At 39.2% G+C, this 19,908-nt stretch overlaps 1 protein-coding gene across 1 annotated transcript in view; it reads right to left on the reverse strand.

Annotated features, from left to right (window-relative positions):
* Window positions 1-19,908, reverse strand: part of EPHA3 (EPH receptor A3) — a 349,426-nt gene that overhangs the window by 102,046 nt on the left and 227,472 nt on the right. The window contains exon 6 of the mRNA XM_075854459.1: window positions 5-129. Within this exon, the coding sequence (XP_075710574.1) occupies window positions 5-129 (125 nt within the window). The remainder of the gene's footprint in view (window positions 1-4; window positions 130-19,908) is intronic.

Genomic DNA, 19,908 nt, shown 5'->3' on the forward strand with positions numbered 1-19,908 from the left:
CCACCTTTTCATAGTATTTGACCTCATAGTCCAAGATGATCCCATTTGGGTGTTCCGGCTCTTGCCAAGAAAGGGCAATGCTGTTTCTAGATGTCCGGTCTTTTCTAATTACAGTGACAGGAGATGGAGCTGTGCAGGAAAGGAGAAAGAAGACAAAAATATTTATGGTTGGCAAGACGTAACGGTTTGCCTATAAATGGTTGTTGACTATATCTGGCTTTGTATCAAGAGCTAGCAGCTGGGTTATAGCTTCGGAACACTTATCGGGGAGCATGTTGGGCCTGGAGACAAATGAACTGACATTTTCTATTAGCGGTGCGCTGGTGGCAAGTGAGCAGATGTTTCTAATATGCTACTAGAACGTAACTAATGAAAACACTTGCGCTATTAAAAGGGAAGAAAATTAATAGAGATCTGTGTGTGCTGGATCTGAATGTACATTGGAAATATTGTCAGCGACTAGTGTTTTGAAGTGAATGGCAATTCATTTTATATCTTTTGACGTCAACGTTCAGTGAGCTCCGGGAATTCAGATGCATGTTAATAATTATACACTTATTCATGATAATGGCCGCCCATAAATGCGTACAACGTGACCCTTCAAAAGTGTTTTATAAACAATTTACTAATGTGCTTCTAAGTGACTTTTATTATTTGTTGCTGAGAAGTGAACACTTTCTGTTAAGTAAAACGGGATTTTTTATTTTTGTTAATTTTTTTTGTGGTAGTCGTGCGGCATATAAGTGATATGGAATAAAAAAAATATCTTACGTTGCTGGGGATAATAGTGAGGATAATAATGTCAGTCAGCGCACGGGTTCTGCAATAGAATAGTATGGCACGGGAATATGACAAGGATGACTTGTATGATCATACAATCAGAGAGTCCTCTTCAATTGAACCTACAGTAGGGCTGCTAGTAGGAGGAAGGGCAAAAGTACTCAAAAGTATTAACAATGGCTGTACTTTAAACTGGCCGGTTGCACACAATTGTACAAATTTGGGGTTGATGTAATTAAGTATGAGATGCATTGTACTCATACAAAATAATGGGGCAGGTATATTAAGTGTCGTAAAGTTACAGGAAAAAAAACTATACTAGACAGGCGGAAAGTGCGCCAAATTAATGACAATGGTACACGCTGTGTAATAAATTTGGGGTAACTCGCTGGACTTGTTAGACATTTTTCACTTCCTTATTCCACCTCATGACTTTCGTACTTTATATCAGCATGTTGCAATAAACAAAAAAAAGGGGAAATAAATCTGGCACATTTTAGGACTTATCTAAGCTGCGTCCCTTTTTTGAGACATTTCAAGACTTCAAGGGAAGTGTAAATAGTGTCAAAAACACATGAGAGGATTTATTCTACACCAGTTGTCTGGCTTAGAGAAAACGCGAATGCCTCAAAAGTTGCCAAAGTATTACAACTTTAAAGGCATTTGCACCCCTTTTAGGGCCTTCTGCTGCCCAACAAATTTATTATCATTTACGCTAGAAATTGTGTAAATTATAGCGCAAAACTGCTGACTTTGGTAATAGGACGGCCAGAGATGCAGCTAATTTATTAATAGGTGCGCGCCTCTTAATAAATTAGGTGTATCTTCTTCTAGCGCTCATTAGATTAAGACTGGTTTATGAAACGCTAGTCTTAATATATTCCCCAAATAATAACTTTGGCACACACAACGTATGCCAAGTTTTTTGCGCAATATGTGCCACAATTTTGCCTAATTTTGCTTAGTAAATCTCCCCAAATGTGCGTATTTTATCAAAACTGCCTAGAAGAAAAATTTGCCTTGTTGGCCACATCAATCAATCAGAGTTCAATTTCCATTTCTTAAACGAGGGTGGAGTAAATGAAAAAAAATTGGAAAAAAATATATGAGGCCTAATGTCCTAGTAATAGCCTAATTACAAAAACCGCAATGCAAAAAATGGACCTCTATATTTTATTGTGCTCATTTTATTGAAAAAGAGACTTTGGATGTAATGATGCAGGAGACTCCTGGTAAATAGTGGAATTCCCCCACTAATTTAGGCTTTGTACACATCTACGTCGGAGCCTCTGTTAGGAACCTCTGACTACTCTATTCCATAATCGCCTGTACCGCAAACCCAGTTCTGCTATATCACCATTACCAAACCCTGGATTGTCTGACTGCCCACCTAACTACTGTTTATGTACCACATACCCAGCTCTGCAGTGCTACATTCCCATTACCGAACCCTAAACTCTGCTACCGGTACGTGTTATAGACTTTTACTGCTGTTACCCGTACCAACCGTATAACCCTAAGCCCCCCTATTTTTTATTTTATTACCCTACCATTGACGTTAACCCGGAAAATCAACCAGATACAGGCACCATCGTCCTTGGGCCAGTTGAGTACCTTGACCTTACGTGAGCTTGTTGGACTGAGGGGTGCTATAGGATAATTGTACTGCCCGGTTGGCTGTTTTTTTTGGGTATCAGAGGAACCAGACTAACAATATAGCCGGACATACACAGAAGACAATGATTGGCCAATTTACCATCCGTGAGACCGTTCATGCAAACAATACCCTCAGCAACAGTAGAGTCTGGCTGATCAGGGACTCCATGGGGCTGGTACAAAATGGCAAATGAGTGTCCGAATTTGGCAAAGCATGCCATAAACATGTGGTTTTGGCTAACGATAGACAAAATTGGGCATTTTTGGTAAACAGAAGTATGACGTTGGCCCTCCTGATTGTTCACGCATATTCTTAAACTATGGTCGGACGACTTTTATGTTGTTTTACTATTAAGTTAAATGAGTAAACAGTATTCAGTACGCTTCTAAGCTTCCCCTAGTGGTGGCGGCAGGTACACAGAATTTTATAATTTCGTTTTTGCAGCATACTTGGAGATCTGAACAGAAAGTTGGACCCAATTTAAAGCAGAAAATTTAACATCGATTTTAAGTAAAAAGTTCAAACGGATTATGTTAGTCAGGAAAAGAAAATCACCAGTAACCAGTTTTGCCCACCAGCTCTCCTATGTGAAGACCCTGATAAATTACATTACATGCAGGATTGAAGGGTCACGCCTAAACTTTTATGTTTGGAGTCACCTTATGCCGGCGAGAACATAACAGAATTACATGTCAACAAAAATTTCTGATGGCAAAAGTTTTCAGAAATTATAATTATTTCATATTTATTATTAATTAGTGATAATATACAGCAGTAATATCATTAATCTCTGATCATAATGAATTATTCACCATATATAAGTACATTTTCTCACTGGTGATCTATCTATTTAATATCCAGTGGCGTAACTACCACTGTAGCAGCCATAGCGGCTGCTACGGGGCCTACGGCATGAGGGGGACCATGCCGCCCGCCGTCACGGCCCCCCTATGCCCGATGGCGCCGCTCTGGCTGCTACAGCAGTAGCGACGCCACATACAATAGTATCTGCGTCCTAAGGACGCAGATACTATTGAACTCTATGGCAGAGCAAGGAGGTATCTCCCTACTCTGCCATTTACTAGGCTACAGGCAGGACCGGCGTTAGGGGGGCAACAAATTGGCCAATTTCCCAGGGCCCCCATTCTTTTAGGGCCGCGTGTCCGCGACTGCTATGAAACCAGAGGCGGCCCACGCTGCCCGCCAGGGCGGTGCTAGCGACAGCCACTTTCACTTGTATCTGCGTCCTCAGAACGCAGATACAAATGAATACTATAGGTTGCAGGCCACGTTAGGCCTGCGCCTATAAGGTGCAGGGAAGACTCCCTGCGCAGGCCGGCGTGATGACGTAACTCCATCACACTAATCTGCGCAAGCGTCCCTCTCGGAGGCTGTGCAGTGCTCCATCCGTCGCGGGAACGAGGCAAGGTAAGTACAATTTTTTTGGGGGGCTATGTAGCAATATACACTGGGATTGCTATGTATCACTATATACAAGGGGGGATTGCTGTGTAGCAGTATATACAATGGGGGCTGTGTAGCACTATACTAATCGGGGGGGGGGGCTGTATGGAACCATTTACAAGGGGCAGAGGGCTGTGTGGCGTTATCTACATGGGTTTGTGTGTGGTACTATCTACAGGGATACGTGTGTGGCACTATCTACAGGGGCTGTGTGTGGCGCTATCTACAGGGGGCAGTGGTGCACTATATACAAGGAAAGGGGGGCCATGTGGCACTATATACAAGGGAGGCTGTGTGGCGCTATCTACAGGGAGGCTGTATGGAGCTATCTACAGGTGGCTGTATGGCGCTATCTACAGGGGGAGCTGTATGGTGCTATCTACCGAGGGGATGTATTGCACTATCTACAAGGGGGATGTGGGGGGCATAGTGACACTGTCTACAGGGGGGGCTGTATAGCACTGTCTACAGGGTGCTGTATGGGACAATCTACAAGGGGGGGGGGCTGTATGGCACAATCTACAGGGGGCACTATCTACAAGGGGGGATATGAGTGGCAAAGAGGGGAGGGGGGGCCCAGTCAAAAGTTTGCTATGGGGTCCAGTCTTCCCTAGTTACGCCCCTGCTAATATCTATTTCATAATCTATTTATCTATTTAATATCTATCTATGTAATATCTATCTTTTTATCTATCTCATATCTATCTCATATCTATCTCATATCTATCTCATATCTATCTCATATCTATCTCATATCTATCTCATATCTATCTCATATCTATCTCATATCTATCTATCTATCTAATATCTATCTATCTAATATCTATCTATCTAATATCTATCTATCTATCTATCTATCTATCTATCTATCTATCTATCTATCTATCTATCTATCTATCTATCTATCTATCTATCTATCTATCTAATATCTATCTATCTAATATCTATCTATCTAATATCTATCTATCTATCTATCTATCTATCTATCTATCTATCTATCTATCTATCTAATATCTATCTATCTATCTATCTAATAATCTATCTATCTATCTATCTATCTATCTATCTATCTATCTATCTATCTATCTATCTATCTATCTATCTATCTATCTATCTATCTATCTATCTATGTATCTATCTGTCTATATATCTCATATCAATCTATTTATCTATTTATATATCTATCTATCTATCTCATATCTAGCTATCTATCTAGAAACACGAAAAATGGCGACCGCACACTGCGAACACTAATGCCACCTAAGCCACTAAATATAAATAAATATGCATTACTGCTAAATATGCTTACAATAGTGAGGTGCCCAGAGTAGGTTCCCACTTCAGAGGTCACCTTGTCGTGGCAGGTGGGCCCACACAATTTCAACAAAATGTGTGCTAAGAACCTCCCTATTGTAAGTAGATTTAGCATTAATGAATATTTATTTATATTTAGTGGCTTAGGTGGCATTAGTGTTCGCAGTGTGCTGTCGCCATTTTTTGTGTGCTGTTTAAATTTGCAGTCACAGGCGTTCTTTCACTTGTATACACATTTTGTTTCATTTTGCTGGAATGTGCTGTTCAAACTTTTGTGTTATCTATCTATCTATCTATCTATCTATCTATCTATCTATCTATCTATCTATCTATCTGTAGCGTCCATGGTCGCGGGCCGTCGGGTTCACTCACCTCCCGACGCCCGTAGCCATGGATCTGTGGGCGCTGGTCCCCATCTCCCTCCTAGGAGACGCCAACGCTCGCTTCCGCTCCATTCGGCCACGCAATAAGGAAATCGTCATCATCATCAACTGCCATGATTTCCTGGTCTATAAGAAGGCCCCTGGCCTTCTAATCCTTGCCTGAGCGTTGTTAGTTTTCCCAGTCTGTCTTGTAAATGGTCCCTTAGTGTTTCCCATTCCTGTTGTTACCCGTGCCTTGTTCCCCGTTCCTGTTTCCCGTGCTTTGCCTTAGTATCAAGTTCTGCCACGTCCGGTGTCATCTGCCACGTCCAGAGGAATCTGCCACGTCCTGTGTCATCTGCCACGTCCGGTGTCATCTGCCCCGTCCAGAGGAATCTGCCACGTGCGGTGTCATCTGCCACGTCCGGTGTCATCTGCCACGTCCTGTGTCATCTGCCACGTCCTGTGTCATCTGCCACGTCCTGTGTCATCTGCCACGTCCTGTGTCATCTGCCACGTCCTGTGTCATCTGCCACGTCCTGTGTCATCTGCCACGTCCTGTGTCATCTGCCACGTCCGGAGGAATCCGCCACGTCTGGAGGAATCCACCACGTCTGGCACAACTTGCGGCTCCTGTGTCATCCGCCACGTTTGGCGCCATCTGCTGCACCCATCTCATCTGTGCCAGAGCATATCTATCTATCTAATATCTATCTATCTATCTAATATCTATTTCATAATCTATTTATTTATCTATCTAATAATCTATCATATATCTCAAATCTATCTATCTCATATCATCTATCTCATATCTACTATCTCATATCTACTATCTCATATATACTATCTCATATCTATCTATCTATCTATCTATCTATCTGTCTGTCTGTCTGTCTATCTATCTATCTATCTATCTATCTATCTATCTATCTATCTATCTATCTATCTATCTATCTATCTATCTATCTATCTATCTATCTATCTATCTATCTATCTATCATATTATATGTAATTTGCTGTGCCAGTAGTTCCTTGTTTAGTCTTCATAACCACATTGCAACATCTTTGGAACTAAATATAATGCTCAAATACAGAAACGTAACCTTATGTGTTGAATGTTATACAAGGACCAGCTGTGTGGCTACATGTGGAACCAAAGAAGCATTACTGATTTCCTAACACTGTTACAGCGAATAAAAGACGGATTTACTGTGAATAAAGTCTCAGTCATTCTGAAGAGCATTCCAATCCCTTTTATTGGATTAGATCTGATTTTGTCTCCTGTCATCACAACACAATTTGTAAGGAAGGTATTAGGACTTTCATACAAAACGAGGAATTGAAGCAAGTTAAAATCTGTGCTAAGCTGTAGATTACTAATCATCGCTATAGCTACAGTACCTGCTGTTTTCAAAGGCACCAACCCCAATGATTTTGCTGTTGTTGGCACAATAAGGGGATTTTAACGGGTATGACTTTTATAACGCTTAGTGTTTATACATTTTCCACCATGAATCACAGCATTCCAGCACCAGTTATTGTAAGTAATTCTCTATATTTTCTTTAGGGGTATCCCAGTTTTAAATAATTAATAATTATAATTTAGGGAACCAGACAATTTCCTGATATACAGAAGATTAAAATACTGCTTAGTGCTCACATACCTTTCTTTCACGATTGCAGTAGACTTCTATAGATGACTTGCACACTCAAATGGTACTGTATAGCCAATGGATCAGTCCTCTCTAGTGCTAACCTGTCAGTCCTGATCAGTGGACTAAGTAATTAGGACTAAACGTGTCATTTGACTCCTGGGATTTTATGGTTGCCTATTTTTGTAAATAAGTTACCTGATTAAAAGTGGGAATACCCCTTTCATATTTACTAATTGTTTAGTATGACATTTAAAAGATAAGATGCCATATCATACTCTTTGGACTCACTATTATATACAGTTTTTTTTTTTGTATACGACCAATGAAAAAATCATGTAAGTTGTATTTACTAAATGTATGTCCACCTTTGAAACCAATTTTATTTATTGCTCCAATGCATTTGAAATAGAAAAGCAGCAACGGTTCAAATAGTCTTTCTTTAAAATTTCCTAACATTTTGTGTCTTAAAGAGGCTCTGTCACCAGATTCTCAAATCCCTATCTCCTATTGCATGTGATCGGCGCTGCAATGTACATAACAGTAACGTTTTGTTTTTTTTTTTAAAACTTTCATTTTTGGCCAAGTTATGAGCTATTTTATATATATGCAAATGAGGTTTGAAGTGGACAACTGGGCGTTTTTATTTTGTTATGTCCAACTGGACGTGTATTGTGTTTTTAACTGGGCGTGTTTACGTGTATGACGCTGACCAATCAGTGACCAGTCAGCATCATACACTCCTCTCCATTCATTTACACAGCAGCGATGTGCAGCCACATAAACAGAGATTAACGTTAATCAAGTGTCCTGATAATGAATACACATGACTATCCAGCCTGGACGTCATGTGTATTCAGAATCCTGACACTTCTGACTCTTTTCTTTGAGATTTCTAGCAAGTGAAACGAAATCTCGTTTACCACCATAATCTCGCGAGATTTCGCTTCTCTTGCCGGAGTCTCACAGAAAAGATTCAGAAGTGTCAGGATTCTGAATACACATGACGTCCAGGCTGGATTTCATGTGTATTCATTATCAGGACACTTGATTAACGTTAATCTCTGTTTATGTCGCTGCACATCCCTGCTGTGTAAATAAATGTAGAGGAGTGTATGACGCTGACTGGTCACTGATTGGTCAGCGTCATACACGTAAACACGCCCAGTTAAAAACACAATACACGCCCAGTTGGACATAACGAAAAATAAAACGCCCAGTTGTCCATTAGAAAGACTCATTTGCATATATATATATATATATAAAATAGCTCATAACTTGGCCAAAAATGAACGTTTTTAAAAAAAACAAAACGTTACTGTTCTCTACATTGCAGCGCCGATCACATGCAATAGGAGATAGGGATTTGAGAATCTGGTGACAGAGCCTCTTTAAGTGCCTAGGCAGACCCATGCATCGCGATGGTGACAGACTACAAACAAACTCTTTGTAGTCTTATCCTGCATTAATACTCCCTTCTATCTGTGCCCGACATTTTGCTAACTTACATTTGTTAGGTTAGCAAGAATTAAAGGAAAAAATTGAGTGGAGTATAACTGCACAATCAGACTACCTCAGGTTTGTTTGTAGCCTGTAACCATAGAGATTCATAGGTCTGCATAGGAACTGTAGACCCAAACGATAGGATATTCTTAATCACCACTATTTGCAAAGTTGCTTCATTTTTCTATGCATTGGAACAATTTAAAAAAAAATGATAGCAGAGGGGAACTTGAACCTATTTAAATCATAAGCAGGGGCGGGGAAATCTTTCCTTGGGCCCAAGGCAGAGTTTCAGAATACCTCCCCTAACACACATCTTCACAACTACCTCTTTAAACAGCCCATTCTTTCTACAGGAAAGTGGTAAATGTCTACAGTGGTACCTGCCACATAGAAATGTCCCCTGTCACCAACCCCACACCAATGAGCGCTTCCTTTAGTGCAGGAGAATTGCTCATTGGTCCCCGAAACCTACAGAATTAGGTGTCACTCAGACACAGCGTTCGTTTGGCTGTACATGAATATTTAAAGTCAGTGTGTTGTTTATATTTAAATCCATTAATTCTGACACCCCTACACAATGGCGCATTAGGCAATTGTGTACTCTGCCTACCCCTTGTCTTGGCCCTAAACAGCAGCTATAATAATTAAATGTCCTACTTTAGACTCAGAAGTAGAACATTTCATTCATATATTTGCTATTAGAGTATTGACTCAGGCAAAAGATACCTAGTCATGCAGGGGTGTTTGCCCAACAAAAGGCTGTGATGCCTTCAGAGAGTAATCACCTTTTAACATTATCATATCAACTTAGACAACTTAAAGCATATTTCAAGGGTAGATTCGGGGCAAAAATCTCATACAGTCCTGCTCCAGGGGTATTAGACCCATAAACGAGGAGTGGTATGGGAGGAGAAGCTTGGATATTGTTCTACTGAAACACCAGTGTACTCTTTTAACTACTGGGATGGTAAAACTTATTTAAATTTAAATCATGAATATCCATTTATAATAATGCCTATTTTTGCCTATTTTTTCTATTTCTGATATCAAGCTGTGTTTTATTATGTCTATCCATCTTAAGATTTACAAGTAAGCAAAAAAATTTATTAAAAAAATGGATTTCCCCCATATAAAACATTGTAACAGCTTCTTGTCTTCATTGGTTTCAAAGGACATGCTAGGTTTAAAGGGGTTTTCTAGAACTTTAATATGGAGGACCTATTCTTAGGATAGGTCATTAATATTAAATTGGTGGGTCTGACCCCCCACCACTCGATGATCAGCTGATTGAAGGGACTGTGGTCTGTCGAGTGCTGTAGCTCCTTAATTGTTTACCAGGCACAGGTCCATACATTTTGTAGCGTCTGTGCCTGGGTTTGCAGTTCTTTGCACCTCAGTCCCATTCAAGTGACTGGTATTGAGCTGCAGTACCAGGCACATACACTACCAAATGTACGGAGCTGTTGCAAATAATGAAGAGGCTGCGGCACCTTCAATCAGATGATCGGTGGGGGTGCTTCGAGTCTGACCCCCACCGATTTAATACTGATGACCTATCCTAACAATAGGTCATCAAAACCAAAGCCCTGGGAAAAAAAACAAAGATATAGAATTCTATCACGATAGAAAAAATAACACCTTAAAAGTACATCAACTGAACACTGAGTCAGAGGAACTCCTACTGAAGTCTCAAGGAATTCATGTATATCAGAGCCTTGATTAGTAATATCACAGTCTAATGAAGCATTCCCGAGACATCATCTTCATTCCACATCCCTATTGTTTGGTGAATTTTTCTGTGCCACAGTAATTATCTCACCGTTTTATTTCATTGAAATCTTTCTTGAAGACGTGCTCCCCTGCTAGTTCCTCATTACCTCCTGCCTAACAGACACTTTAAGGGACTATTTTTAGCATATTATTCTCCAATACATACAACAGGGGAGACGAAAAAACAAGCCCCAGTAGAAAGCAAGGGTATGAACTACTTCAAAAACCTCTCTGGGCTTTATGCTAAGTAAACCAGGGCAGAGCTTCCAATTATATATGCTGAGAGAATTCTTATCAGATTGATGACTTTCTTAACAGCACGTTCACCATTGTACCAGATACTGAGTCAGGCGTTAGAGTTGCAGTTCCACTACATTAACATTAAAGTTTATTGTTATGAAGAATATGGAAAACACATTATTAGATTTTGACATATTTCCAAGCCTTAATTATCAATAAACCTTTCTTCCTGTACTGTAAAAACAACTTAAAGCTTTGGCGCACACTCTGGCATAGTAGCGCCAACGGAGCAACACCACGTGGGGTGGTGAATGGGTTGATGAGTGCAAAAGGGCTATAGAAGCAAATCAACAGTGTTTCTTATATTGCCTTATGTCCTATATCTGATCTACTGCACAGAGATGGACTAGGATACCTCTGGACTGGCAATGTCACAGGTTTGGCACTTGTGAGAAGGGCTGCTGGTCACTTATGTAGTAACAGCCTGGTCTGAGCCACCAAACTTTTCATAATAACATTTGTTGGACCAACAACACGGCATTTAGTTTTGGCTGAAAGTGTGCAAAGTCTTAAAGGGGTTGCCTAGAATTTTTGTTAAAAAGGGACTGTACAAGTGAAAGGGTGCCTAATTGCAATACCAGACACAGCCACTGGACAAAAGTGGCACTGTTTCTTTTTTTCCTAATCCTCGACATCCCTAGACATCTTCCTTGACAAATACGATATACAGGGTGACTGGTATTAATTAATAATGTTAAAGTAGGGATCATGACAACAGCCAGTAGTGGTGAAAAGGAATTTTTTCACTTTTATGGCAAAATAGTCTATGACAGATTGTTGTGCCTGGTACTACATACCCCCATTTAAGTCTGCAACACTAGGCATGGCAACACCTGTATGTAGGGTGCTGAGTCTGGTTAAACAATGGGGGGCCACAGTGCTCCAGCAGTCTTTGTTCTGCCTGACTGATGGAGGTTGATAGCCTAACCTAAAGATAGGCCATCAATTGGAAGTCCTGAACAACCCCAAGTTGTATGATCCTATGTAAAACCATAGTAACTCCTAGTAATAGCAAAAGGAGACGTGGCAAAGAACAAACTAAGCTATACTACATCTGAAAAAATTAGATCTGCTACATCAATTAAAAGTAAGAAACCAATAAATCCTATACGCTACTACAAAATGCAAAGCTCTGAATGTTATTATAAAACGTAAGTACCCCACTGTCACTTTTTGTCCAAGTATATTTTGTCCTTTATGAATTGATTTGGAGTACATTTCGCCATTTTCATAGCATTTTCCGCATACTATACACAACACAACCACAATGCAACTTGCAACAATATTGTATAGCATTTGGTGTCAATGCGAGACCGAGGTGTTGAAAACCTGATTATTAGTATAGATTTCAGTAAACTAGACGCCTTTAGAGGCTAAGTGTGAAAATCTCTCGATTCATGACAGATAAAGGTGTGAGGATATAACAAGTAATAACCTGCAAGAGCGGACAACGTACAGTAGACCTGACTTCTCATAGATTTCTCAACTTTCTTCGATCTCTCATTATACCCCGATCCCTGGTAACAGCTGCATGTAATATTTTTCATACACTTTGTTAGGATGACTGGGATTATCATTTTCATATGCTTGCACCAGACCTTTGGGGATAGTGGGATTAGTGAGATGTGGAGATAAAATATGTGCATCCTTCAGCTATGTTCTTACATCTTCAGCTAATCTAAAAAACATTCTTTTGTGGACGGGACATGGTAATCTTTTTAAGTAAGCTTGGCATAGAGGTAAGGCAGACAAGACGTGTGTGTACTGAGTATGTCATTTGTACAAACACATGTTTCCGTCAGAGTAAAATGATATAGTAACAACATAAATCATGACAAAAGAGTACATTATTGGTTTTAATTTTTGGGTTTAAGTTGTATGAAAGTTAAAAAAGTCAAAAAAAGTCAAAAAAAATCTACGTGTGTATCCATGTGGTAAAATAAATTTATAGTTGGGAGCATAGGGTTTAGCTGATCACAATTTAGAGTTATTGATCTATAATATACATGAGAAAATTACTGTATGGGTACAAAGATGACTAAAATGAGCTGGCCATACGCAGTATAATAATTATGGCCCAATGCAAGGATAGGCTAGTGTGTTGGGTGAGTAAAATACTTAGTTACAGATCTTCCGACTACAACAGGTAGCAAAATATTTTTTGTGTGGTAGTAAATTACAGTACAATTTAACTCCTTAATGACCAGCCTATTTTAGACGTTAATGACCAAGCCATTTTTTACGTTTTTCCATCGTCTCATTCAAAGAGCTATACACTTTTTATTTTTACGTCGACATAGCTGTATAAGGTCGTGTTTTTTGTGGGACAAGTTGTAATTTTTAATAGCACTATTTTGGGGTACATAGAATTTATTGATTAACTTTTATAAACTTTTTTGGGGGGGAATAGAAAAAAAACAGCAATTTCGCCACACTTTTTTGCATCCTAAATTTGCGCCGTTTACGTGTGGTATAAATAACACAATAACTTTATTCAGTGGGTTGTTGCGATTGCAACGATACCAAATTTGTATAGTTTTTGTATGTTTTACTACTTTTACACAGCGAAAACACTTTTTTGTGTCTCCAAATTTGAAGAGCCGTAACGTTTTTATTTTTTCGTCGATGCAGTTGTATGAGGACTTTTTTTTTGCGGGACTATTTGTAGTTTTTATCGGTACCATTTTGGAGTAGATGCGACTTTTTCATCACTTTTTATCACATTTTTTTTAAGGTGTGCCCAATCAAAGGAAAACTACTTAAGAAGGACGTTCCACATTATTAAGCAGGCCACAGGTTTCAAGCAATATGGGAAAGAAAAAGGATCTCTCTGCTGCCGAAAAGCGGGAAATAGTGCAATACCTTGGACAAGGTATGAAAACATTGGATATTTCAAGAAAACTTGAGCGTGATCATCGTACTGTGAAAAGATTTGTGGCTGATTCAGAGCACCGACGGGTCCGTTCAGATAAAGGCATAATGAGGAAGGTTTCTGCCAGACAAATTAATAGGATTAGGAGAGCAGCTGCTAAAATGCCATTGCAAAGCAGCAAACACACAAGCAGAAACGGTTGCAGTGGGTTCAGAAATACATGAAGACTAATTTTCTAATCGTGTTGTTTGCTGATGAGTGCCGTGCAACCCTGGATGGTCCAGATGGATGGAGTAGTGGATGGTTGGAGAATGGCCACCATGACGCAACAAGGCTGCGACGTCAGCAAGGAGGTGGTGGAGTCATTTTTTGGGCTGGAATCATGGGGAGAGAGTTGGTAGGCCCCTTTAGAGTACCTGACGATGTGAAAATGACCTCTGCAAAGTACGTAGAGTTTATAACTGACCACTTTCTCCCGTGGTACAAAAAGAAGAACCGTGCCTTCCGTAACAAAATTATCCTCATGCATGACAATGCACCATCTCATGCTGCAAAGAATACCTCTGTGTCATTGGCTGCTATGGGCATAAAAGGAGATAAACTCATGGTGTGGCCCCCATGTTCCCCTAACCTCAACCCTATTGAGAACCTTTGGAGCATCCTCAAGCAAAATGTCTATGAGGGTGGGAGGCAGTTCACATCAAAACAGAAGCTCTGGGAGGCTATTCTGACATCCTGCAATGATATTCAAGCAGAAACTGTCCAAATACTCACAAATTCAATGGATGCAAGAATTGTGAAGGTGATATCAAAGAAGGGGTCCTATGTTAACATGTAACTTGGCCTGTTAAGTTTTTTTTGATTGAAAGAGCTTTTGATTTCTGTAAATATGACCTCCTGATGCTGCAAATTCAACAAATTACCATTTTAGTTCTCTTTACAACCTTTAAAATGTTTTGATCTTTGTTGTGCATAATAATTTGAAACAGTGCATTTTGAGTTTTTTAGTTCTAAAAAAAATCTGTTATCATTAGGAGATTTGTTCAATAAAATTTGCATTATACTCCAACGGTTGATGGCTTGAAGATTATACTGACTGTCATTTGCATCGACTATTTAGGAAAATCAGCGAAAAATAACATTTGCATAATAATTTGGAACGCGGTGTACAAACCTCCAAATACCCTGATTTACTCGACGCAGAGTTGACTGATAAAATTCTGCCTACCTGCAGCCACCACTAGGGGAGCTTGAGAGCTTACGGAAGATGGATTTAGATATTGAACTCAAAACTAAATTAATCTTCAGTAAGCTCCTTTGTAATTGTTTCTGATTTTTTTGTTTAACTTCATGGCTGTGTCTAATGATGCAGGGTATTTAGAGTCTTGTATGAGAAAAAAAATGGAGCTTCAACCCATATAAAAGGTATAATAAGAAAGTAATCAAGAAAAATTATTTTGTACAAGGAAATTTAATTTTGTTCAAAGCTTAACATTCACTTCAGTGATCAAAACATTAGGGTCGGGGCTGTGACAACTTCCAATTCATTTAATAATAAAGAGTGGGTTTATAACTTCTAAAAATGAATAACTGCTACTGTAGTATAAGTAGTGTAGTTTGTGTAAGTGCCTGATGAAAAAAACAACCCACAGTAGTAATATTAATAACAGTAATCCTTAGATAAAAATAATGTAATAAGGGACTTTTTTTTATGGAGTTTCCCCTTAAATATGTATTTTCAAATGTTGTGGAGCTGAAAGGAAAAAAATGGCGCAAACATAGAGCATTAGCCACAAGCAATGTGGAATGGAAAGTGTTGTAGTGATATGCTCACCTGGTGGTGTCGTTCTAGGAGCACAACGCCCCTGTAGATTGGGTCTTTGATATATGGATTATCCAGGGAACTGCAGGCCACGGGTTGTGCCGGATTCAAAGTACATTGTCCGGTTTCCAGAAATGGTAGCAGTGTGGTGGGAAGTCCCAAAAATCAGTCCTACAAATGGTACTGTTCCCTTTTAAAAGGATGTGAAATTGGTTCCTTGGTACCGCATGGCAAGGAAGCAAACAATATAACTTGAAAGTTCTTTAATGATATGGATGGATACAAGTGACGCGTTTTGGAGCCGGACCGGAGCGACGTTTGTAGGGCTGATTTTTGGGACTTCCCACCACACTACTATTTTCAAATGTTATTAGGCCTCCATCTTTGGTAATATAGTGATAGTATTGCTGACACTAGTTGTACTATTTTTTTTTTTTAAGATAATTATAAGTAATGTTTGAGGATTCGCAGAAAGCAAAATCAGTTTAAACATAGTGATTCCCAATAATAAAACTTCAGAGTTTCCAAAGCAAGTTAATTTACAATAATATAAACTAGGAGTATATAGTGGGAATGTTTCATATTGATCTTATTATAGAAGGTACTGGTAAAAAACAGACTGTTTACACATGGCATAGAAAACAATACAACTGAATTGAACATTGAGCCTTGTTCCAAGCGATGAAAACACGTTCTTCACATATCTGACATATTTATTTATTTCTACAGTCATATGCTTCACATAAAACAGAAGTGATGACAAAATCATATGGATAAAAAGAGAATTATCTCTGAAAAGTTTTTGTTTGACATGTGTGAAGTATGTCATCGGTTGTCAAGTCCTATCATTAGCAGAAGTTCTCTATTTCTTCTAGGAGGAACAGAAAACACATGTTTAGCACTTAAAGTTTATGTAGAACCTACACACAATGAAGTTCCTCATGCCTCAGTGATATTATTGACTGCGTTCTCTTGCTTGTTGGGTTAGAAAACAATATGGCTGCTTGAGTGATGGCCCAAGTATTTGGACTGCTGATCCAACTTATGTACTAGTATAAGGACATTTTTACATTTTGATGGAGATTTTCACTGGTGAAACCCCTATAGGATGCTAGTGATTATCGTAAATTTTAGAATGGAAATGTATAAATCCTTTTGAATTACTTAAAGGAACAGTGTCACGAAAATTTTTTTTTTACATCAGTTTGATTTTAGTGTTTTATTAAAAACTTTTATATTTATTTGTGTGTTTGTGTTTTACTTTTTTTTATTTTTGAACTTTTTCTTCCCTATGGGGGCTGCCATTTTTTTTCCATTTCTGTATGTGTCGATTAACGACACATACAGACATGGAATACGGCACATACAGTCACATAGTGAATGCGAACGCATGCGCCGCTCCCACACAGTCCAAGTTGAACTGTGCGCCGTCCGGCGCCATTTTCCTGTAGACTGGAAGTCGCGGCCGGACAGTAAGATTACTTCTTCCGGTCGCGGCTTCCGGACTTGTGCACTTGGAGCGGCGGTAGCAGACGGAGCGGACGGACCGGAGGGAGCGGCGGCGGCAGGAGCAGGTAAGTTATTTCTGTTATTGTAAGTGTTTTACTGTGTGTTTACTAGTGTATGTAAACCTACTACACTGTGTGTTAGCTCAAAAAATGGCGACACACAGTGTAGGAGGTTTGACCGTTCAATCCCCTCGTTTCTCCCGGCACTAGCCAGGATAAAGGAGGGGGGGATTCTGAGAGCTCACTAGAGCGAGTGAGTTTTCTCAAATTTTTCAGCATAAAGCAATGTGGTTGCTTTACAATTTTGGGAATTGCTCCATCTAGTGACCAGCACTGGGAAATATTATAAATTAGAATCTAATCTAATTTATAATATTTCCTGACTCGTGAAAAAAATTAAAAAAATTAGAACAATGTTTAATCACCTATACACTAATTGTTTAACTAAAAAAAAAATACATTTTTTTCTAGCATCACATTCCCTTTAATTGGGTCACATGATTAATCATTTCCAGCGGCATTTGTTTTTTAATATATTTTCGACCCTACAACTATGGAAAAAATCTGACTGTTTGCGGTTAGCCACTCATGTTATATTAGATTGTGTTGTCTGGATGGCTAAGGCTTCTCCATTTGTTGAAGTGTATATTTATAGGGAAATATTGATGTCGCGATGTCCCACAATTTTACAGCGATTCCCAGACCAGATACCATGTCGCCATGGAGTTTTAGCCTGAATTTGATTCTGTTGTTCCAACTTAACCGCAAGGACCTTTTCTGTCGCAGACAAAGTACACCCCTTCATGGCAACAGTAATCACTAATAGCAGTGACTTCTTCCAGTAGGAAAATGCGCCCTGCCGCACTGCAAAAATTTGTACAGGAATGGTTTGAGGAACATGACAAAAAGTTCAAGGTGTTGACTTCAATCATATCGAGCATCTGTGGGATGTGCTGGAAAACAAGTCCAATCCATGAAGGCCAGAAACCACCGGATATCTTCAGAGGTCTTGTGGAGTCCATGTCTCGAAGGGTCAAAGCTGTGTGGGCGGCACAAGGAGGAACCTACACAATATTGGGCAGGTGGTTCTAATGGTATGGCTGATTGGTCTGTATATATACAGTTATACTGTATATATATATATATATATATATATATATATATATATATATATACACACACACATATATATATATATATATATATATATACATACACATACTCAAACTATATTTTTAGCCTGCGCAAGGACCCAGTAGATAAGGGGGTGCAGTATCAAAAGTCGTTCCCCACTGTCTATTAGATTGCATGTATGAGACGGAGCTAATGAATTTCATGGCTCACAAATACTGGTGGATTGTTAGAGAGACATAAGCGGGTGCACCATGATAAGCTATTAGAGACCAATTGGCCCGTATACTGTTTTTAAACGCGGGTCCTCTCCTTTCGGTTTACACCCCTGTATATGTTTTCCATAATTTGCTACCACAAGTTAACCTATAAAGGACCTTCAATGGCCACATTTGGGACTCTTTTGGACCTGTAAACCTGTTCGTGTGGGACAAAGAGATGATACATTCTTCTGATGAAAAGTGAACTTCAGCAGAATAGTAAGAGATTCATGGCTGTAGTGAACGTCACCGGGAGGCTCTATATAACAACAAATGATTTAACAGTAATCCTTAATCAGGGCGTAGATGGATGGGTTTAGACTATGTAGCGTCAAGGGCAGGGCTGCAGTTACAATATTCATTTTTCTCTTTCTTATTTCAATGATAAGAGTAATGAGATATGTTCATTCAACTGCAAAAGCAATTTACCAGACTCCGGGAAAATCTTATGTTGGAACCATAAACTTAATTGTTAGTATTTCTACTGCCATTACAGAGGACAAACAGAGGAGCTCTCAAAGGCTTTAATATGAATGCAGAAAAACATGGACCTCGCACTTACTTTATATAGCCATGTGTACGGTGAAGCCGCACAGATGACCTACAATGATGAGGAGTTTGGGATGCTACAGCCAGTAAAACCTCAGACAGGTGTGTATGTCGTATAAGATTTTTAGCTTGGCCATCAAGCTTACAATTGTCAAAAGTGACTACAGGTTCTACAGTACATGACTCCAATCATTTCAATTAAACGCTGACATACAACGTACAGATGTCCAGGCAGATTTTTGGATGTCAATAGCTTTACAGAACTGTAGGGTGATGCACAACATCTCTAAAGTTATACCGTAAATGTAAAAAGTATAGTATATTTGCGATCAGCGAATCTGTGAAAATTGGATCTACCAACGTATGCCGGACACATTTCCAATGACGGAGCCTTGTTCCCCCCATTTAAAACAAAATAGGCTGTAATATGGATCTGTATTCAAACAAAGCTTAACTCATTTCCTCTGGGGACTATCAAAGCAATATTTAAATGTTGGAAATATATCATACAGTATATAGGCATTCTGCTCCAGTATAGACTACAAATTGCACTGTCAAATAAATATATGATTAGAAGTACTGACTGCCATCTGGTGGTTAGTAGTGGTACTGTTTAGAAAAATGTATGGTTACCTGATACATTTTAAATTATAGGTAAGTTTTGTATTCATTCATTTTTAATAGCAATGTGTTGATTAATTTTTCTATTTTATATAAAGCACATGAGGGCATCCTGCTCTGGCAAACTTTGCTAAATTATATATAACACTCATTTGAATGGGCGTTTTTTCTATAAGTATACACATGTAAACCAGCCAATCACCCTGTTGGAGTGGGAGAAGTAGGAATAATATCCACATTTGTGGATTTAAAGTAAGTCATAGAAAACTATATATCCCCGAGCTCGTCGTCTTCCCTTTTATCCTATACTGCTCAGATAGGAGACATGACAGATTTGATT

Source organism: Rhinoderma darwinii, chromosome 2 (genome assembly GCF_050947455.1).
Source record: "Rhinoderma darwinii isolate aRhiDar2 chromosome 2, aRhiDar2.hap1, whole genome shotgun sequence".
Lineage (NCBI taxonomy): Eukaryota > Metazoa > Chordata > Amphibia > Anura > Rhinodermatidae > Rhinoderma > Rhinoderma darwinii.